The sequence below is a fragment of the Labrus mixtus genome, chromosome 16, assembly GCF_963584025.1.
Source record: "Labrus mixtus chromosome 16, fLabMix1.1, whole genome shotgun sequence".
NCBI classification, from domain to species: domain Eukaryota; kingdom Metazoa; phylum Chordata; class Actinopteri; order Labriformes; family Labridae; genus Labrus; species Labrus mixtus.
This window is the reverse complement of record NC_083627.1, coordinates 25,940,359-25,962,128: the sequence shown is the minus strand read 5'-3', so window position 1 is coordinate 25,962,128 and position 21,770 is coordinate 25,940,359. Positions and strand designations below refer to the sequence as shown.

General features: G+C 41.2%; 3 protein-coding genes across 3 annotated transcripts; 1 reads left to right on the top strand and 2 right to left on the bottom strand.

Moving 5' to 3' along the window:
- The first annotated feature begins 3,686 nt into the window (after positions 1 to 3,686).
- gpr3 (G protein-coupled receptor 3) lies at positions 3,687 to 5,797 on the top strand. The gene has a single exon (XM_061059354.1). It carries the CDS (start codon positions 4,200 to 4,202, stop codon positions 5,190 to 5,192), a length of 993 nt encoding a protein of 330 aa, XP_060915337.1. The 5' UTR covers positions 3,687 to 4,199; the 3' UTR covers positions 5,193 to 5,797.
- Positions 5,798 to 6,226: 429 nt separating this feature from the next.
- wasf2 (WASP family member 2) lies at positions 6,227 to 15,431 on the bottom strand. Its single transcript, XM_061059114.1, has 9 exons — positions 15,358 to 15,431; positions 13,951 to 14,114; positions 13,589 to 13,723; positions 13,299 to 13,452; positions 11,563 to 11,680; positions 11,311 to 11,429; positions 9,889 to 10,047; positions 9,246 to 9,715; positions 6,227 to 7,688 (listed from the first exon to the last, which is right to left on the bottom strand). Exons 2-9 carry the CDS (start codon positions 14,081 to 14,083, stop codon positions 7,531 to 7,533), a joined length of 1,446 nt encoding a protein of 481 aa, XP_060915097.1. The 5' UTR covers positions 14,084 to 14,114; positions 15,358 to 15,431; the 3' UTR covers positions 6,227 to 7,530.
- A 732-nt stretch (positions 15,432 to 16,163) lies between these two features.
- On the bottom strand, positions 16,164 to 21,589 carry LOC132990730 (probable methyltransferase-like protein 24). Its single transcript, XM_061059118.1, has 5 exons — positions 20,869 to 21,589; positions 19,632 to 19,730; positions 18,269 to 18,405; positions 17,826 to 18,093; positions 16,164 to 17,258 (listed from the first exon to the last, which is right to left on the bottom strand). The coding sequence occupies exons 1-5, from the start codon at positions 21,205 to 21,207 to the stop codon at positions 16,953 to 16,955; spliced, it is 1,149 nt and encodes a 382-aa protein (XP_060915101.1). The 5' UTR covers positions 21,208 to 21,589; the 3' UTR covers positions 16,164 to 16,952.
- Between the last annotated feature and the right edge of the window lie 181 nt (positions 21,590 to 21,770).

The window sequence follows — 21,770 nt, the reverse complement described above, 5'->3', positions numbered from 1 at the left end:
ATTGTATAAGCATTGGCACAACATTGCAGATATGTATTAACATATTGGTGTACAAAAAAAGGAATTATGTGTGTACATAAACTGATGATAAAATTAGTTTTAGGGAAACAGTTGTTAGAAGTTTAGTTCATAAAAATCCAGTATTAATGTATAGCTATCTTTAATATTAAGAAACATGTTATTTATTTTTAAATCCTCTGTTTTGTTCGACAGCATGACTTTTTAGTGCGTGCGTTGTAAAAGCTTAATATATTAGAATTAAAATAAAAGCCCAGGGATGTTCGGGGCTATACTCTGCATTTATGTGCACACTAACCTTTTATTTTATGTGTGTTCATATTTCTGCATTTGTTTGTGTTTTTTATTTAAGGTTTCATTTGTCTAAACTGTACATTATGTAGCATGTAAAACCAATGCCAAACACCAACACATAAATGGCTTTAGCTCATTTCTAATATTTGTGTGACATCAAATAGTTCCTTGCATTTGTTTATACATATGTTGATCTTGTTCAACATATGTATTTTTTTTGCACTCAATCTTATACTATTTTACGTTTTCAAAATATATTATCTTCTTTTCCCACCAAATGTAATGTAATTAATGAGATGAAGATTCTGATAATCATTCATATATTTTATGTAAAATGTGTGCTTTATTATTAATTTCATGGTGATAGTCATAGCCCTTTCCAGCCAGTACCTATTTGAAAATGTATATGTAATGCAGTAATAATACAAATACCATTTATCATCAGGATGAATCATCTGTGCCTCTCGGAATTGAAGATGACGAATCACTAAAACCTGATTGATCACTTTGTGGAGTTGCGACGAGGAAATAGGATTACATAAATAAGATTGTTTTGGGGTGGAAAAGGTTTCATAACTTTAAGCTACACACCTGCACTCAAACGTGCAATGCACCAACAGAAAACGTACAAACTATCTGACCTTCAAAGTGTTTTGTGATGTAGATGCTCTGACTCATAGACCCGCGCCATGCCCTAAATATCGGGTCTGTTGAGTAGAGAATCACGACACACTTTTTATCTTTATGCATAGAAATCCACCAACATCACCATCTACACCTCCTCCTCCTCTCACACAGACATGGCTCACGTACACCCACATCGCTCTCTCACACACATTGTCTGCGTACATGTAGAGCTTCACTGCATGGCTCGTCTTTATGTCGGCGTGCATTAAAACACAGAGGCAAGCTGGCGAACACGATTTACTCCCACTGCTGCAAAAACCGACACACCAGCGACATGGATAATGCTGTAGTTTACTACCCACGGCGGGGGGAAGACACAAATCATATACTTTGTATAGCCTACTCATATAGTCATATAAAAATTAATATTAGTGCAAAGAAATATTACTCAATCGCAGTGTATGGGAGAATATATTGGGAATATAAGAACAATCCCGTTCCTTACACTGTTCGCTCAGTGTCTACGTTAATTGTTTTTAAATTGTATAACAAAATCATAAAACAGCAGCTGTAGCATAATGTGTTATAAATGATGAGGTTTTCGAGTCGAGAATTGTGAAAGTGGCACACGTTGCACAGATCGCATCTGTGACGTAGGAGGACCTAATCGGCAGGAAGTGAGTCCTAATATGGCTTGAGCAGGACGAGATTCCCCCTCCCTATGGGTAGCGCATTGATATGCGCGACCACGTAGACATCTGCAGCACCCACGCTCGATATCAAGTCGGGGAAGCCATGAATCCCCTGCTGCTGTTGTGATACCGCAGGAGGCAGAGGGCACGTGTTTGGATTCTTAAATCAAAGGGGGGACAATGCATTAGCAGGAATAAATGATCAGCATGATTTAGTTTTATTATAGGGAACTCTCCACATCGACATCATCGATTCATGCCTGTACTGACAGCATTCAGACACGGTCCTTTCAAGTTTTCAATGATTTAAGGCAGATTAAATGTTGGGACCTTATAATGCGCAATTTAAATGAATGTTAAATTAAGTCAGAGAGACATTAAGTCAAGCCTGTGATCAATAGTGAGACATTCGGCTCTGATGTTACATAATTATAATAATGATAATAATAATATCATAACTTAAAACAAAGTCAAACATGGAGACAAATTTTCTAAACAAATCTGCTTGATGAACATGTTGTCAGAGTGAGAAGATGTTTCAATATTGATACAGAAAGGAGGACGTTTAATTTTTTTTAAAGGGTATGTGTGTCTGGGTTTGGTAGCCTATATCTAAGGACATATTTTGTGCATTTCTTACAATATTGCAAGTTGTCACTTAACCACGCTTGTTGGTTTTTACAATGAGAGTCTGTCCTCTCACACAGATGACTGTTTCTCTGCAGCATATCTCCCCATGAGTCATCCTGATGCGTTTCAGCACCGAGGACAGCTCCAGCCATGAACTCTGTCTTGAAGCTCGACATCTGTAAGGCCCGCCAAAAAACAAAACAGACAGAGACCTCTCATTCAACCAGGCCCCTGGTCTGATTGAGAAAACCTGTGTTTGTAGGGGGAGGGGTCTTTGGTGGTGAATATTTACAAGAAATGAGAGCAAGAGAGTGAACCGCAGTGGGAGGGGTCACAGAGCTGCCGCATTTTTCTGAATGAAATTACTCCCCATACATCCCCCTCCCCTGCTCTCCCCGCATCCCGAATGTCGGTAGCTTATTGGTCGAGCCTCTCTGTCACTGACGTCAGGCATGCTCTCTTGTGGATGAGTTCACGCGCAAGAGAATCTATTCTGCATCCAGTCAGCGCTCCGGAGAGACTGAAAAGCAAGAGAGATGCAAGGGACGCTATAAGAGAGAGTTTGGAGCAACTTTTGATAAAGACAGCACGAATAAAGGAGCGCGAGTGTAGCCAAAGACAGGAACTGTCCTCTTTTTTTCTAAAAACTGAGCGTCACTGCAGACAGCATCACCATCGTCTTCACCATCTGTGTCTAATAAGCGGAGAGAACAAATCTGGATTTGCGTTAAAAAGGTAAGATTAATAATCCATTTAAGACGTATTTACATGTTTGTGCGATGCGTGCGTGCTCATGTGTGCGTGCACGTGTTGGGACATCCTCTGTGCTGCACCTGCAACTGTGTTATACAACAGGAGGTGGGCTATACCACCTCACGCTGAGACGTGACAGAGAGGAAGAAGAAAGACTCTTGGAACCTAAAAAAAAATCTCCTCTAAAATCATCTTTGAAATAATTCTAATATCATTTTAGATGCTATATTCGATTCAGTTTACTTGCAGTGCATTCCACAAGAACAGACAGACAACATGCTGGATAGCACAAGCATCTTAACCTTGTAACAGACGCATTCCTTAGATAGCCTAACTGTAAACCAAATTAGCAACACAGGCTTTCTCGATTTTTTTATGAGATAGGCAACTGCACAAGGAAAATCTTTAGTTAGGCTATTGAACTGGACACTAACAAAACGGAAACCTCCGACTGGAGCTCCCTAACTTAAATTGTGGAATTTTAAAGATTGAAAATAGACTTATAAAGCGTTAACAAGGTGTCAACACGTTCTATTGCGATGCATTAAGCATACAAATTGATACATTTCGTCCAGCAAAGATACACATAGGTGTCGTCACAATTTACAATTTATTGTTATTTATTGTTTACAATTATTATTTTATGTTGTATGTTATTCCCTTTTTGAAAGCGTGACGTTAATTGCAATTTGAGCGCTACGTTTTATTAGTTATTTAAGCAAATGTAGGCTAATTTGGGCTTGGACACAATACATTAGCCACATGCACTGATAGGTGGCGTATTAATCTAATAAATATGCTTTCGTGTCAGTTCTTATTATATTATAACTAAATAAGTATTTTAGTCATTTAGTTGATTCCCTTAAAAAACAAATTGAGAGAAACAAGACATCCACAAATACCGTTCAAAATACTCAAACATGTTCGTCTGGGTTTTATTTTTTTTTGGTTTTCATTTTAAAGCTAACTCCTTTATATAACAAGAGTGTAACATCTTGCGTTTACCATAACCACATTGTTTCCTCTGCTGTCACATCCGGCCTCACGCAGCTCTACAGACTAAAGATGCTTCTAACACTTGTTTAAAGGACCTAAAGAAATGCTAAAGATACATTCGAGCTCATTCAACATGTTTCTTCTTGTTTTTCTTTTTTTAGGTTGTGTTTCTGTGACGGCTGATCAGCCATGATCCTGAACACCTCTGATCTGGGCTGGGATGAGTCCTCAGGTGCTGAATCCTTCTTCCCTCTGGACCTGCTGGATAGGTCCCCCAAATATGAAGTCCCACCCCTCACCGTGTGGGGTGTGGCCCTGTGTGTTTCAGGAACTCTCATCGCAGCTGAAAATGCAATAGTGGTCACCACCATCTTGGCCACCCCATCTCTTCGTGCCCCTGTTTTCCTGCTACTTGCGAGCCTCGGACTGGCTGACCTCCTGGCGGGTGTTGCTCTGATCCTGCACTTCCTCTTCCTGTTCTGTGTGGAGCCCAGCGATTGGTCAGAATTGGTGACCTCTGGACTGCTGGTAACATCACTCACTGCCTCACTCTGTAGCCTGATGGGTGTCGCTTTGGACCGATACCTGTCCTTAAGCCAAGCCCTCACCTATGGTTCAAGCCAATCTCGTCACAGAGCCGCCATCCTTCTGCTGCTGGTCTGGTTGGGTGCTTGCATCATAGGGGCGGGGCCTGCAATGGGGTGGCACTGTCTGGAAGAGCCAAACTCCTGTTCTGTAGCAAGACCTCTGACCCGGACATACCTATCACTTCTGTGTGGTGGCTTCCTGGTGGTTGTCATGATAACACTACAATTGTACGCTGGGATCTGCCGTGTTGCCAGGCGGCATGCCCATGCCATCGCTACCCAGAGGCACTTCCTACCTGCCAACCAATCATATGCAAGCAAACACAGCAGTGGGAGGGGCTTCTCTCGGTTGATCCTGGTGCTCAGTGTGTTTGTGGGCTGCTGGATGCCTTTCTCACTCTGGGGGCTGCTGGGAGATGCTTCCAGCCCTCCTCTATACACCTATGCCACCCTGGTGCCAGCGGCAGGGAGCTCGCTGCTGAACCCAATCCTCTACAGTCTGAGACACAAAGACATTCGCAAGGTGCTGCTCCAGGCCTGCTGCCCCAACAGATACACACACAACCCGCACACACACAACCCTGTTGATGTGTAGACTGCCAAACATTGCCAAAACACACAATCTATGCCAGACATATCACTGTTTCTGTGCCAAGATACACACATAGCTGCATTGACTATCATCCAAGTCCAGAACATGAAGTCCAATACTCCCACACGTGCAAGCAGCACTTCTCTGAGAGATGAAGGCCTTCTGAGTATCAGAATGTCCTGCACCGTCCTGGCGAGCGGCCATCTTTGGACTGAATCGAAACGTACTGTCTTTTGAGTACTTTGTGCCTCGTTCTCAGCCAATTGTAGATCCACTGGATCCCCAAACTGAAACAATCACAGGGACACTATATTTACCACCACTCTTTGAGGGTGGATATGACCTTTGGCACTTTAATGCGATGAGAGAGGATGTGTTTTTAAATGTAAATCTATCACAGTTTGATGATGTATGTGATCCAAAGCCCAATTTGATTTACTTGAATCTGTAGAAAACACAATGTTCTAGACCTAGACCTCTAGAGTCTATTTTGCACATGCTATTGAAGGCACTTTGAGAGGTACTGACCAGTTGTTCATGTTGCACAGCCTTTTTGAAATGAATGAATATTTTATACTGATGAATAATAAATATGTCTTTTTCTACCAGGCGACGTCAGCACTCTTCTCTTCTCTGCTACCAATGCTTTTAGTGTGTATGTCTCTCTTACTCTTTAACTCAATTAGGCAGACGGTTGCTTTCTCTCCTGGTATCCTAAATTATTTGGTGGTTAGGCAGCCTTCAAAGTATTCATGCACCCACTGTGTCTTATCAAAACTAGCCTTGGTATGAGGATTACACTGGTTATGCAAGAGGTTTTTCTCACACTCCTACTCATTTTCTGAACTTCATCTAGTTGACTCTTTTTCACACTCCCTTCACAGTCAGCACTGTGAGCAGCTCTGCAGCACTGACATAAGAGGATGAGTCATGGATAAAGCATGAGCTGTCTAATGCCGAGGCAAGACATATTTGGTAACTTGTTATTCAACACATTCCACACAGCTAACATAAAAATAAATATTCAGAAAAGTCACTTCATTTAATTCTCTTTATTGAAATTACTATAATACTTGGGAAACTTAAGGCAAAGAAGCAGAACTTTGGCTAAGCATGCTGTGTGATTGTGCTTTAACAAAGGCAAATAGAAAATAAAAGGCACTTAGAAATATTGTGGTCCAAATTTAACATCAGTCACTTCTATATTTGACTCATCAATGGCAGCTGTTTTTATTTATGGAAAACACTGATCAGTCCAGTGTCAGGAGCCAAAATAAACCTTCACTGATACTGATTTGCAGTATAAAAAAAAGGCACTTATCAGGCAGCAGGACAAGGCAAAGAAGCTGCCTGATTAGACAGAGCAGTGATTAAAGCACCAAAGCCCTAGTATATCCCTAGAATAGATTTATATTAAAAAAAACACAGCAGGAAGAAATACAGAAGGGAACTGAAACCCAGTACAAAATGAATCATGATATTTGTGTCAAAACGTCTGCATATGTTCAGTATGATCTCATCAAACACCCCGGGTGTCTGTGATGGACCAATATATCACAAATCCCACTGAATTATTCATTCATGAATTTTGTTTCCGAGCTATAACAGTGTCTCATCCACCAGTCAATTGTTCCCATGACAACCACAGAAAAGAAGACGACAGAATACAAAAGTAAAATAAGAAAAGTGATTAAAAAAAATTGTGCTTTAAAAGAATACAGAGGGATTGCATTATTGGTGTTTAGTAGATACAACTCAATGTGCAATATAAACTTTACATCTTTATTATATAGTCTATTAAAGAGCAGGAAGAGCTTGATGTCATGACTGAGTCTATACAACACGTATATGGATGAGGGTGTGTGTGTGTGTGAACTCCCTCTCTATTATCCTTTGCTATAAAAAACTAAAACAGATTAAATCAGACTTTTAGCCAGTAGCTACAGGGATCTGAGTCTGAGAGACACTTATATAAAGACAGATGGGGTTTGCTTACGCACAGACTCAGCAGAGAATGCATCACATGACCTGACACTCTCATCAATCGCAGTTATGTGTCATCCAATTAAAGTAGCTGTGAATTGATGCACAACCAGGCACACGTACTCTCCATTTTTGGACTTTTGTTTTGGTAAACAGAAATAAATGGGTTGAGGAAGGCGATTAATAACACATCACTTGTACATACTATGTGCGCATACACTCAATTACCTGACACACACACACCGTGCAACTCTGCTTCACGGCTACTTAATAAAGTGATCTGAATGTAAATACACTGACGATATTTACAGCGCAGTAAAGTTACAGAGGTGTTAGTGAAGGTGGAAGGGGATGATGATCAATCAGACCATTGATCATCGTCAAACTCTGAAGAGTCATCCTCGCTGTCGCTGCACTCCACAGCGATACGGCGTGACAGGATTGCAGCCACATCATTACCAGAGTCATCCCTTTTCTCCTGCTCCCTCTGTGCCTCCACCTTCCGCAGGTTGAAACCTGAAAGGGATATAGGAAGGACAGTTAAGATTTGGAAGCTATCAGATGGATGATCTCCCTCTGTGTGTTTTATTCTTATTGTTTTCTGTTCAAGAAAAATCATTATTATCAGGACATAAAACACTTAAATAGTAAAATTACACACTAGGTTATGCATTGGGAAAAATGGACCTATTCTACGAAAAAATACAAAAAAATGCCAGCATCATGCACAAACTGAAAGAGTAGATTAATATTTCTAATACACAGAATGAATAGTATGAGCATTATTTAATATTTACAAAAATCCATTGTGGGAAATAAGTTATATAAGTAACTTAATAAGTATGCTGCTATAGGCTTAGACTACCGGGGGAACTGGCACCTTGAGCTCCTCTCTCTCTCTCTCTCTCTCTCTCTCTCTGCATATACAGTACATCATATTACTGCATGTATCTATCTATAAATCTCAGTCACTAACCACCTACTTTCCTGAGAGCTCTTGAGCTCTCCTAGGCTCCTCAAGATCATCGGTTGACGGCTTGCCAGAACAACCCCCACCCCACCACTACCCCCTCCCCACCGGATCGTGGGTTGGCGGCTTGCCAGAACAACCCCCCACACCCCCTCCCCTCCCCACCGGATTGCTGATGGACGGTCTACCTCCCCCCACCCCCTTGCTCTCTATCCCTCTTCCTGCATCTTATCCCATCTCTCCCCCTATCCCTTTCCAAGCCCGGTGCAGTCTAGGCCTGTGAAGGCTGTTTCGTCATGAGCCGGGGATCCAGCCGAAGATTTCTGCCTTTTAATAAGGCAGTTTTTTCTTACCACTGTAACTTTTGCTGCTTTGCTAAAGTGCTCATGATGGATAGGCCGGATCTTTGTAACATAGCAATAAGTAAGGTCTTTTACCTGCTTTTTGTAACATAACAATGAGTAAGGTCTTTTACCTGCTTTTTGTAACATAACAATGAGTAAGGTCTTTTACCTGCTTTTTGTAACATAACAATGAGTAAGGTCTTTTACCTGCTCTTTTGTAATGTTAACAGACAATGAGTAAGGTCTTTTACCTGCTTTTTGTAACATAACAATAAGTAAGGTCTTTTACCTGCTTTTTGTAACATAACAATAAGTAAGGTCTTTTACCTGCTTTTTGTAACATAACAATGAGTAAGGTCTTTTACCTGCTCTTCTGTAATGTTAACAGACAATGAGTAAGGTCTTTTACCTGCTTCTTGTAAAGTGTCTCCAGATAACACTTGTTATGAGTTGACGCTATACAAATAAAAGTTGATTGATTGATTGAAGTTTGTTAGGCCTCAAAGATTCTTACATTGTCTCTTGGCAAGAGGTGGGAAATCATGGTAACAGAATATATTAAGCATCAAACTCAGGTTATTTAAATGCTCAATAAAGTATTTTGTAATTAGATGTAAGGAATATGAATTGAAATGTACACAAAAGCTACAACTGCTTTAATAATTTACTTTCTTGACTTGTTTGATCTGTTATTCAGCCAATCAGCATTGAGGTCTGCATATATCAATTTGACATTATCTGTATTCTGTGGTGTCTCACCTTGTCGAATGGCCTGCAGCAGGTCACTGCGGGGATCATCCTCAGGCTCCGGTTTAGGTTTGGGAGCAGAGCTGGACGCACCTCCACCAGAGGGAGGAGGGATGTTAAAGGATGAGGGAGGAGGACCAGGGGGAGGGGGAGGTGGGGGAGGAGGTGGGGGACCACCACCTGTAGATACAGGCGGTGGAGGAGGAGGACAAACAGCAGACATAATAGGTGGAGGAGGGGGAGCAGGTGGAGAGGGAACAGAGGAGAGCGGAGGAGGGGCTGGTGGGGAGTCGAAGCCAGGCGGAGGTGGTGGAACTCCGAAACCTGAGGCAGGAGGAGGGGGAGGAGGAGCAGGGGGAGGGGCTAGGTTGGGGCGAGAGTTTGGTGGAGGAGAGGTCATGGGGGGAGCAGGAGGTGGGTGGCTTGGACTCAGCACACTGACACGCTTCGGGGCTGGTGCTCCATACTGTCCGTCATTATACCTACAAGTGACAGGGTGAAAGTTAATGACAAGTTTTAAAAAATTAACCCTAAATATGCCTCCATCAACCTTATATCTAGTTACATCTTTAATCTGAGCTCAATTTCAGCTAGTAAAGAACCACAGGCTTCATGTCAGATTTTATATATGCTTATTATTCAAGACACCACTTACGCCATATCTGGAGGTGGAGGAGGCAGGAAGTCATCATTGCCAGGCGGAGAGAGAGGGGAGCTGGGATCGTAGGAGTAGGAGCCGGTACTCAGCTCCAGTCCTTCAGAAGTGAAATCTTCTCCAGATCCAATACTGCCATTTAGACCCTCAGAAGAGTTCCTTAAAGCACATTGAAGTCATCACTGTCAGCCAAAAAATATACACTAAATGTCACCTTGATTTATTTTTAGTTTTCTGAAAAGGCAAATAATCTGAACAGGTGTTGGTGAGGCACACGTTAGAATTTTTCAAAAATGCATTGAAAGGAGACGATACAAAAAGTGACAGTAACATTGTAGCGACCAGTAGACAACTATCAAAACTTAATAAAGCGCAGCGACTTACAAAAAAGAATAGAATAACAACTTCACTCCAAAATAATTTCCTTTCTAACTTTATAAGCCTAGCCTGTGACTGACTTTATTTATTTTTGGGCTTTTTACTTTCAATCGATTTAACAATAGAGAGAGTGGGGAATGACAGGCGAGAAAGAAGCCACAGGCCAGACTCGAACCTGGGATTCCCACTTGGAGGACAATAGCCACTAGGCCATCTACACCCTTAGCAATTTCATTTTACTGCTGGATATGTAATCAGCAACTAAAAAGACAATACATTCAAAAACCCATGTTTAAATCATGTCATAATTCAAGCTCACACAACATAAAGATCAACAGTTAGCTACCCTAAGATATCAGCTAATGTTAGCATTTAGACGTTTTATAGCTTATATTACTTGTCGCTTACATATTTCCATACTTACACCACTGTTAATCCTCATCTACTTGAGGCGGAATGGAAGTGAGAATTTGTTCTGCCCATGATCCGCCATCATTTTTCCCTGCTTGTGTACATGCAAATTCATAGCCTTCCCTAAGAATGCCGCATAGGCCCGTACCGGCCTCAGAGGTAGTAACAGAGGCGCTACAGGGGCGAGACAGGATCAGGTGAGCCAGCGGGGGAGCGCAATGCTGTTTTGATGTGCATGTCTGACTGTGTGTCCATGTGGAGCTCCCACTGTGGCGTATTTCCGCAATGTTGAAATGCAATGTGAATTCCCAGACTGGGACATCAATATTACGTCGTCGCAGAATCAATATGAGTATACAAAGACGTAATGATTGCTCAGCATAGTTACTGTGCTCACGCAGTATGAAAAGGGCTACTGTTGAGCCAGCCAGTAGTACATAACAACCAAGTCTCTGTTGACAAATTGTGACAGGGGAGAATTTGAACTAACATGTGACTACTGATTCTGTACCTTTACTGAATCACCTAAAGAGAAGTTCACAAGGATATTTCTTCTCACAATACATTCATAATCCTTCCGGTGAACATGGATTTGAACAACTTTGCACTAATACAGTCCATACATCAACTTACATTAAGTCATTCTTCGGCACCACAAACTCCTCCCCCATCTTACGTCGCTCCCATTCATCCTTCCTGGTCTTGATCTTTCGTGGATTGAGCGTCCGTTGGTTCAGATCTTTCTTCTCCTTCTGCTCAGAGAGGAAACAGTGACAAAATTAAACGGAGGCTTGGATCTAAATGCTTACAATTGATGTGACCAATTTTGACTTTCATGTTAATTGTTCTGTGTGTGTGATTATGTGGCACATGTCTGTGTCTCACTCTGTGTTTCCGTTTCTCCTTCATGATGTCCTTGGTGTCCTGCAGCATTTGCTCCTTCCACAGGTCAAAGAAGTAGGAGGGATCAGTGTAAAACTTCAAGGCCTCTTTTCCATCATCCCTGCAGAGAATCATATAGATAAATATCATGCTTACAGCTAATCCACTCTCTTTGTAAAAACAAGTAAGTGTCTGCTAACAGACCGTTATCTGCTTATGCTTATGCTCATGCTTACTGCATGTGTCAATATATCAACAAGTCTAACACTTTCCTTTTAGTCCAACAAAAGATACTTATTAGAGCAACAGGTGATTCCTCGTGTGCAAAAAATTTAACACATTTTCCATATTTTGCAAAATTCAGTAGTGGCCATTAACATTCAATCCAATAGCAGGGTATCTTTACAGATATCTTTGAAGCTTAAAATGTTGTACATGTTTGTGGGGACAGCCTGCTCCTATGCCCCCCACCCCTGTTTGTCCCTATCCTTCTACCTGCATCTCCTTCTAGCTCATTTTTCAAACCCGGCGCAGTTTTGGCAGTTTGCTGTTCGTCATGAGTCTGGTTTTGCTGCCTGTTAAAAGGACGTTTTTTTCTTGCCAGCATCATGGATCCTGATGAGATAACATTTGTTATATATTGGTGCTAACCAAATAAAGATTGATTGATCGATGTCAAGATCTCACTGATTTCTTTCAGCTTTCATATGACACATTATTGTTTACCGGACCAAATTTCATTAGGACTACTTCAGTTAAATTGAAGAGTTTACTAATAAATCATCTCAATCTAGTTTCTTAAGCCAGCATGTTTCGTGTTTTATACCGGCAACAATTGGTCACTATCTAGGAACCACTTCCTGATGAAATTTTAAAGCATGTGCATAAGACAGGTGGGTTTAATACTGTATTTTTCTGACAAAATATGGCATGCATGTGTGGGTTTTCTTGTGCCCACATGTGCGCGCACACACTTCCATGTTATGTTGAGCTTTACTCAATCTTCGACGAGGTGTATATGACGTATATTTATATGAATAATCTGTGCTGTAACATTAACTCCATGAAAGATAAGCTCTTGATCAAGTATGAAGAAAGATGGTTTGAAAACGTTCTGTCCAAGCCAAAACTAAGGACATATGTACAGATCAAAAATAATTTTATGCCCGAGTTATATGTAACGTGTCGTTTATCTAGAAGCCAAAGATCCTTGGTCGCACAGTTAAGAGCTGGTATTCTCCCTCTGGCCATTGAAGTCGGTCGATTCAAAAATATTCCAGTAGAAAACAGACTTTGTGAGATGTATGAGTTGGACGAAGTTGAAACAGAGTCCCATTTTCTTTTGAGTTGTACAAAATATGATGATTTAAAAGAATTATTGTTTCATGAAGTAAAATCTGAAATATTGGGGCGGACAGATGTGCAGAAACTGGAATGGCTGTTTAAGTTTGATGTTTTTAAACTTGCTAATTTTGTTTCAAAAGCTTGGAAAAGAAGACAGGATATTCTGTTTCATTAGTTTGACTTGCTTTTGCTTTCTCTTTTTGTTTCTTGACAATGAATATAGCTTACCTAGTGCACTCTGATCCGGGAATGTTTTCATTTATGGTGTCATGTAAGCCCATGCGGGCTGGGCATATGGATGTATGTATGACACAATAATAAAATATAAAACTAAAACTATGTCCCTGTGAATGAATATGAGCCAAGAATATGTATCTGAGCCTGCTCAAGCTTACCGGTATTTACTGAGGTTATTGAGAGGAGGGGGCGGATTGCAGACCATGTAGGTGTCCTGTACAGGCATTGGCAAAGATGGCCTGGTGAACATCTGCTGGTCCTGGGTCAGACTGCTGTGGAAGGCCTTTCGAGTAGTGATGGCCTGCAGAGAGACTGAGAAAGGAACAGTCAGGTCAGAGAGAGAGTGGCTTATCAAATATTTATGCCGCTGAAGAAGAAAAAGTATTTTTCATTGAAGAATGTTGTGATAATTTTGAACTGGGGTCAGTGTGGTAGTAATAGTACATACCCTCTTCTTCTTTAGGGTCCAGCTGAGTGACTTTAACCTGCAGACGATCCACTCTTTCTCCCAGTGTGTTAACCCTCTCTGCAAATGCTCCAGCCTGGACAAAGAGCTCCCCGAACACATCCTCTGCATATTTACCTATAGACACACACACACACACACAAAAACACAGGTTTATAGTGTACCTTTAGGTAGAAGTCTTATCCATGCACAAAAATTTACAGTCGCAATCAAATTCAAATAAAACTTTGGAAACACTTGCTTGAATAAATAACACATAGTTGCATTTTCCATATGTGATTAACCATGCACACCATACTTCAATGACTGATATCATGTGATAACCACACACAGCAGACACTCACTAAGGCTGCCCAGCTGGCGGATGATGTTTGACAGGCTGATATTGGTGACACATTCTAGTTCACTGCGGATGTTGGACGGGATGGTCTGGCGACACAGGTGCCTCGGCTCTATGTTCCTCGTAACCAGAGGCATGGTGGGGCGCTGTGGGTGAGGGGGCTCCACCCTGATGATAAAGATGAGGTTGGTTATTTGAGGCAAAGAGAATCAAACATGTAGTGATTGAAAGAAAACAAGGACATTTCAAAGTAACAATGTGATGCTATTAAGGAAAAACTGAAGGTTTACTCATCTGCCAAACTATCAATCTACAACCGTTTTAAACCTATGAACTTTGTCTAACAAAAATGAGTGATTTCCAGCTAAGAGGATCTGTAGCATTTTATTATTTAAGAGTCTGTGAATTAAACCTCTTTGGGTTCGGAGTTAGTTCCACCTCTAATTTAGTCTCATACTCATGTGACACCCAGACACACATGTATAAATAAACACGGGGCGACCAGAAGCAGAAGCAAAACTAAAGTCTTGCTATAATCAGCAAACATTCAGCCTCCACCAAGATGAACTGAGACTGGAAAATTCCACAATTAAAAAAAATAATATTAAAAAAATGATGTAATTTCAGCACATTTATGCTAAAAGTAGTGGGCATATATTGAAATTATAGCAGACAAATCAGTTGGATTTGTGTAGCCATATGGAATCAGTTCGGAAATTGACAACTCCCTTAGGTGCTCAGAGATTTGCACTGACTGCAGACTCTTCATTCGACAAAGAAAGACAGTGCAAGCAGGCAGAATTTGGCTAACAGTAAGTATACCCTGCAGTGCTTCCTATTCCCCATTTTGGTTTCCTAATTACAAGTTTTTCATGTTAACGTTGAGGCTTCACAAAATGGTGAGGTCATTATACAAATGATAATTGGTGGATTGAAGTGCCTGGATTTTTCTTGATTTTCTTGATAAACACCACCTTTGTTTATATTTTTAAAACCAGAATACTGTAATAGTTTCATGTTTATCAATGCCAGTATGAAAGTAAAACTTGTTACAGCTGTATCTTGATGAAGTAGCCTACTACACCGCACTGTGCGGTTAATGGTATGTTCGGCACTACAGTCAACTCATTCTCATTGTTAAAGTAACAAACTGATATGTAAAAACCGTGTAAGTACGCAATCGTGGATATAGTTAACTTTTCCATTCCCAGGAAACAACAAGAGAAAACAAAAGTGGTAAATGTTACACTTTTATGCCCGCAACATTAGCTACAATGTAACTTGGGATCTCGGCCTTGTCAGAGCAGGAAGTACCTTGTATTTGCCAAATATCTTGAAGGAATCACCAAAAAACAGTATTTTTATCCACTTTGCTCGTTGGAAACACTACTAACTAAAAATATGTACTTACCGTCTAAATGTTTAAGCGTACGATATCTCAATGCAGACTTGTTGTTCCGTCTCACGATTTCCACAAGAGATGTTCACGATATACGACCGAGCTCGACGGAGCAGATAAGTCCCGAGATTGTGAACTTCTGATTGGTTGAGCTGTAGAGTTCATCGTTGCTGATTGGTTGCTCTGCCTGTCATCTTGTTTTTTGCTAAGAACAGGATGTGGAAATTTCAACGTAAAAAGCGCACCTCCGCCCTGACTAGTGGCAAACATCTGTCCGTAATTTGCGTAACGGAGGGCGGAGGCTGAAGCACATTCCAACCGATTCCAACGTATCTGCTCCAGCGAGTTGGAACCCATCCGAGGAATGACTGGCACTGGCCTGCAGGAATAAGAGCTCACTGTGGAGAAAAGCACTTGTGTAGATTAATTCGCTGGGTTAGTGTTAAGTGCATAGCTTCCTCAACTCAGCCTGTCCAAACGGGAAGTACGCGGTACAGGACCGACGGTAGAGGCAAGCCATTTTCCTGGAAATGTTCAGTCATTTATCCAAGTAGCCTATATCACGAACTGTAGAAGTTTAGAGTAAAAAAAGTATATTTATAGGAAAGAGAAAAAAATACTATGTTTTTAAGGTGAACTCTTGTGTCCAACGTCTAACAACAAATCCTCTGAAACATTTACCCCACATGACAAAACCTATGGACAAAACAAGCACAACACAGTATGTGACAGTATTTGTTTAATCTCGATCATCTTGTTTTCATGATTGTGGGAAGCCAATATTGTAACTGAAATTAAAACTCGAGTAATTGCCCAGCTCTAGTCCAATGTCTTTTTTTATTTTACATATAGAAAAAAACGGTACAACATTATGTCTGCCATGTGCCACAAATGTCAATCTGTTGTAACCAAAACCTAAAAAGTGATGCAACCCACTGTCTTTTTGGATTTAAAAAAAAAAAACCCAGTTGTCTCCAGGGAGGACCATAGTTCTTCCTGGAGACAGACATTAATACATTCAATAAACTCTGTCTGTATTTAGTATGTTATTGTGCTTTGGTTTATATCATTTTATTTTGTCTCTCTCTGTTTTACAGTAGAACAAAAATGTAAGCTTCTCATCAATGCAAATAAGTATTTTAAGGCCAACAGAGATGTACAGATACCAGATAAAATAATCTGCTGAATCTGCATTAAAACAGCAGCTGGATCAAATGAATTAGAAAGGGGTACACTATACCATATAATGGTAGCTCTTACACAAATACATATATATACATATATGTATATATAATGTGTATATATATATTTATATATATATATATGTGTTATTTGTTATGTTTTAAGAAATGAAACGGAACATTATTATACCTTATTACTTCCTGAAATTATAAAAAATAAATAAATGAGCAGATCCTTTCATCTCCACTAGAGGGAAATGTCATCTTAAAAACTCTGTGTGCCTCAAAATACCAGATAAAAATGTTCACTGTAAGAAAAGTTTAACTTCAGTAACTATTTCAGGTGAGACCTTCTGCTTCTTGTTTTTGAGGCAATCCTGAATGTCTGGTCATGTATGTACACCTGTGTACATTCATGTGTGAGTGTCAGTGTCTTGTGTTGACCCAGCTGAGCGTGTAGGAGCTGTGAGCATTTGCTACTGTCTGTTTTAAGACGCTGTGACCCTCTCCTGCAGCGCTGTGGATCAGCTTGAGTCCAGAGGCTCTGAGACCCTGAAGGATGCTGAACCAATAGCGTAGCACCTCCTCGTTGGTCCCGCCCACCTCAAAACCTGCCCATTGCAGGTGCACTGTTGCAACCAGATGATGGACACTCTGCAGAGTTCCTGACTCGATCCAGTTCTGGAAAACTCTCCACTCAGCACTGAGCAGATCAGCATACAGAAAGTGAACCTTAACAGAATAGAGAATATACAGAAAAGAAAAGATGGTCGTTAGGACTGCACAACAATCATCATATATTCACATTCATACAAAAAAAAGTCATATTGGTACTTTAAGGGAGTTCCAAAAAAAAGAGAAGGGTGCTATTATAAGAACATATTATATATATTTTTTTACATATTGTGCAATATAAATATTTATACTATCCTTATTGGCTTTATTCTCATTTGCTAGCCAACGTTTAATAATGTCCAAAACACATATCTGAACTGAAAGTATATAGCTCCCTCTTGTGGTTGCAGGTCGTAACTGGGCCAATGTCTAATTCACTGAAACTGTTTCCATGGTAGCCAGGGATGGCGCAGAGCCCTGTTGCTATGGGAACATAGAAGTAAGAGAGCTTTCTGGGTGTGTTGGGTCGAAAAAGACTCTAAGGTATGTTTGTTTGGCACTGTTTCTCCAAATATGTGTGTGTGTGTGTGTGTGTGTGTATGTGTGTGTGTTAGTGTGTGTGTGTGTGTGTGTGTGTGTGTGTGTGTGTGTGTGTGTGTGTGTGTGTGTGTGTGTGTGTCTTACTGTGTGATGTCCCAGAGCTGCCATGATGTCTGCCAGTTTTTGGGAAACACTACTCAGGCTGCCTCTTGTCTTGTGCTTGTGCTTCCTTGGCGCTCGCCACTCCAGCCACATCTTGTGCTGGCTTACTCCGCCTCCATCCCCATGGTTACTCGCCAAACTGTTTCCAAGGTGACGGCCAGATGCGTTGGAGTTGCTGGGATCAAAACTGTGGACTTCACATCCCAGCCCTGACATGGTCTTTAGAAACTCTGCGTCTCCCCCATCCATACTGGAGAGGCAAAGACAGACAGGGAGGCAGAGAAGCACAGAGGTGTTTTGAAGATTATTGCATGCATGATTAAATATGCATTGTTTATTCCAACTCTGCCAGTGACATGAATGCATAAGCATCACAGCACATGCATAGAAACACATGAATATAGAGTAAAGACGTATGAGCACACCTAAAGGAGTAAGCAACACACAGAGAATCATGTGTGGGAAGGAGCCAGTCCTCAGCACACAGCAGCCAGCGAGGGGAATCTGCAGGGTGTTGTGATGCCTGAGTGTGACCGGGAGACAAAACCCTGGAGCAGTTGAGCTGGAGATGGACAGCAGAGAAGAGCACAGATGAGATTGGTTGGATCAAGCACTGAGAACACTCCTATGTAGCACAGATCTAAAGTAAGACGAAGTTAAAAATTGGAAGTTGGTGAAAGCTTATCTTGTGAAACTTGTGAGACCATTTCAGATGGGAAGTTCTAAAAGAGGTTCTAAGATATGAAAGAAAGTATTTAAATGAGTGTGTTTCAAGTGATAAGATGTTTGTAAAAAAGTTTATCTTAAATTTGTTATACATTATAAATATACATCTGTTTGTAAATTTGTGGAAAGACTTTGTAGATACATTTAATGTCCATGTTAGGGGGGTTCATTTTTACAAGCATTCAAGGTTTTTTATTTTTTATCCATACACCTCTGCATTTCTCTCTTACTCTGCACACAGATCTAAAGAACTTGCCTCGAGAAAAGCAAACAATGATCTTGTAAAAATGCACCCTAAATGCTAGATTCAGTTGATGATAATGCTACAACACTTAAAGCAAAAATCACCACAATATAGTAATAATTTCTTCTTCCAGTTCCCCAGCACTTGGCACTATATTGATTTTTTAAATTCTTGTATGGGAGTTTCCAAGCTGGAACAGAAGTCCTCACCGGCTCCAGGCTTTGCTGAATTCTGCTGCCAGAACACAGACAGTGCTGGCTGATCGTATTACTGCTATGTTAACCTCCACTCTGGAAGTCTGCAGTTGTCGAAGTAAAGTTGGAAAAATACTTTTTTTTTTAATACTCTCGAGGCCTAACTTGATCTAACTCTTGGCTGCAGTTTCTGTACAGCCCTTAAGAACAGGTGAGTAGCTTGGCAACCTCAGAAAGGGCTAAGAATATGAGTGAAGTGATTCCCAACCTGAGGGTCAGGACCTTTTAAATTGACTCATAAGATAAACCTGATGGGAACAAATCTTTTTTTTTTTTTTGAATCTATGACCTTTTACTAAGTCTATTTGTAGCATATACAAAATGTAATCTATAAAGGACAGTTTTTGGTTAAATTGCTCACAGTGTACTATTGTGAAAGCTGTGATGAGGCATAAGAAGAAGAAAGGCCATAGCTACAAGTTTTCCCCCTTTCACCTGTTTCTCCAGTGTTCCCTTTCCTTTAGTTTTTTCGCTGTGTGCGTCTCTGGGAGTGGTCAGTCTGAGTGCTCCTCATCTTCTTCACACCCAAAATAATGAAATCCTCTAGAATTAAGACGTTCTTACCTGAGGCCTTGAGATATACGTGATGATCCGATCGAGTTCGGCTGTGAAAGATGGCTCGTCTGCAACCCATGGCTGCACCTCCAATTTTCTTGGCCCCACCTGGGAACATTCCCAATCAATGTATTGATACTATAGAATAAGGAAGATGGGGCTGCAACTATGCAACTGAAAAATGCATATGAATGACTGAGGAATGAGAGTGTGTGCCCCTAGCCGCAGGTAAGAGTGCGGAGGAGGCAGGTCACAGGCTCTGGCCTCTGACCTATGTCTTGCTGGCAACACATTTGCTTGAGGCACTGTAACACACAAACACATAGAGTCCCCCCCCCCCCCCCCCCCCCCCCATCAAATTCAGAGTAGGCTCTGTGATCACCATAGTAACCTTGTTGGGAAGGGGAGGTTGATGATTCACTAGAATGAGTCAGAGAGTTTAGCCTTGGGCAGAAAAAGAGACAGTAAGAGAAAAGGAGAATTGGTGGGGAGTAAAGGGAGGACACTGGCACCCAAACTTATGAAGGTTGAACCCGCAGCTCAAGGTTACACTGAGAACAGCTGTCACCTCTCTTTGATCTAGGGTCAGTGCTGCACTAACTCACTGCCCCTCACCTGCTCCATCATGTCTGTAATAATTCACAGAGCTGTGCACTGAGCAAAAATGATAAATAATCTACTAAAGTACAGGCAACAGAAGAAGAAGGGTTTCTTTGAAAGTGTAGTTAAACACAATGACATTACCCCTTTAAATGGTCTCCTCTTAGTTCAAATACTGTAGCCTGTAACATTTAAAGTAAACAACATTACAATTTAATTAAATGTAATTCATTATGAGAGAATATTTTGAAACCTCATTTAAAAATATTAAGATGAAACAGGTAGGCTAAAAGTTTCAAAATGAAAAGTATATAGTATACAACTTAAATACGGTCATGTTAATGATACTAAGGGGGTTATGCATTGCGAACACTGAAATAGAGTAGGCCTCGTTCGTTAGTAACTTAGCCTATATGCGTGAAATCTCACAATATCCCTGCTTATCCTGTCATTTTCACACTTATTGTTTTGCCGTATAAAAGGTAATTCTTTCTTTCATTTTTTAATAAAATCTAACAGTTTCACACAGTTAAAATGTGCAATAACCAAAAAAAACCATTGTTGTTAAATAATGCAATACATTTTCTTTCGCATCAATGTGGCCTATTGAAACTTTATTTCAGTTCAACTTGTCGCTCGTGCTTACCTGGCGTGAGAGCATCTCGTTTTCATCCTCATAGGCTCGTGCCCCCTCCTTTCTTTCCCCATCATCCACTTCGACCTCCTCCTCCTCCTCTTCCTCCAGACCCGGTGGCCGGGTGGACGGGGATCCCCGTTGGCGTGAGTCCCTCACCGGTTCGATGCTAATAACGGAAAAGGCTACCGCGCCCTCCTGCTCCTCCACCCCCAGCCGCGCGACTCGAGGTAACCGTGGACCAACGACGAGAAGCTGAAGCGCGAGGAGAAATGGTGGGACTGTAAGAAGTAGAATTCCCGAACGGAGGGGAAGACCACCGCGGCCCCACCACCGCGCGCAGGTCCGCATGCCTCCTCCGTGGCGGCGGCACGGCGGTGTCTGGCACGGTGCCCTGTTGTTAAACTGTTTCTGGAGGGCAGCAAGGAAAGTCCCAGCTGAGAACACCCCTCTCCCCTTTCCTCCGCGACCTCCTCCTTCTTCTCTTTACCCCCAGGGGGAACTTGTGATGACGAGGCGCATTCCTTGGTCAACAGTGGCCTTATTGGCAGTGGCTGCCGTTTTATTTAGCCCATAACGAACTCTTACAGTTACAGTTAGTTACTTTGTTTGGGAAATATCCCTTTAAGACTACGCAGTTAAATGTGAAGGAGCAGGCCAAAAACTTAACAGAAATGTAAGTCGTTTGTTCACCAAAATGTTAAACTTGCATTTAAACGAGAAAAAGAATTCAGGACCCATTGTTTACAACTATGTTGATAAAAGAGCTACCACTGACTTTACCAACAATATTTAAATGCTGCTTCTGATTAAATCATTTTTTATGGACGAGACACATAGCCTACTGTGAAGAATATTTCAAGATAGACTATTTTGGAAATAAGACATAGACCTACAGGAAAATGCAGGACTCT

Excerpts from the sequence above, each read along its gene's own strand:
- gpr3 (XM_061059354.1), top strand. The coding sequence starts at position 4,200 with ATGATCCTGAACACCTCTGATCTGGGCTGGGATGAGTCCTCAGGTGCT.
- wasf2 (XM_061059114.1), bottom strand. The coding sequence starts at position 14,083 with ATGCCTCTGGTTACGAGGAACATAGAGCCGAGGCACCTGTGTCGCCAG. Across the intron at positions 13,453-13,588 it reads GGACCCTAAAGAAGAAGAGG|TCTCTCTGCAGGCCATCACT; the intron begins GTATGTACTATT and ends TTCCTTTCTCAG. Across the intron at positions 11,681-13,298 it reads AATAACCTCAGTAAATACCG|GGATGATGGAAAAGAGGCCT; the intron begins GTAAGCTTGAGC and ends GATTCTCTGCAG.
- LOC132990730 (XM_061059118.1), bottom strand. The coding sequence starts at position 21,207 with ATGCGGACCTGCGCGCGGTGGTGGGGCCGCGGTGGTCTTCCCCTCCGT. Across the intron at positions 19,731-20,868 it reads ACGAGATGCTCTCACGCCAG|GTGGGGCCAAGAAAATTGGA; the intron begins GTAAGCACGAGC and ends GAATGTTCCCAG. Across the intron at positions 17,259-17,825 it reads CAGCTCTGGGACATCACACA|GTTCACTTTCTGTATGCTGA; the intron begins GTAAGACACACA and ends TATTCTGTTAAG.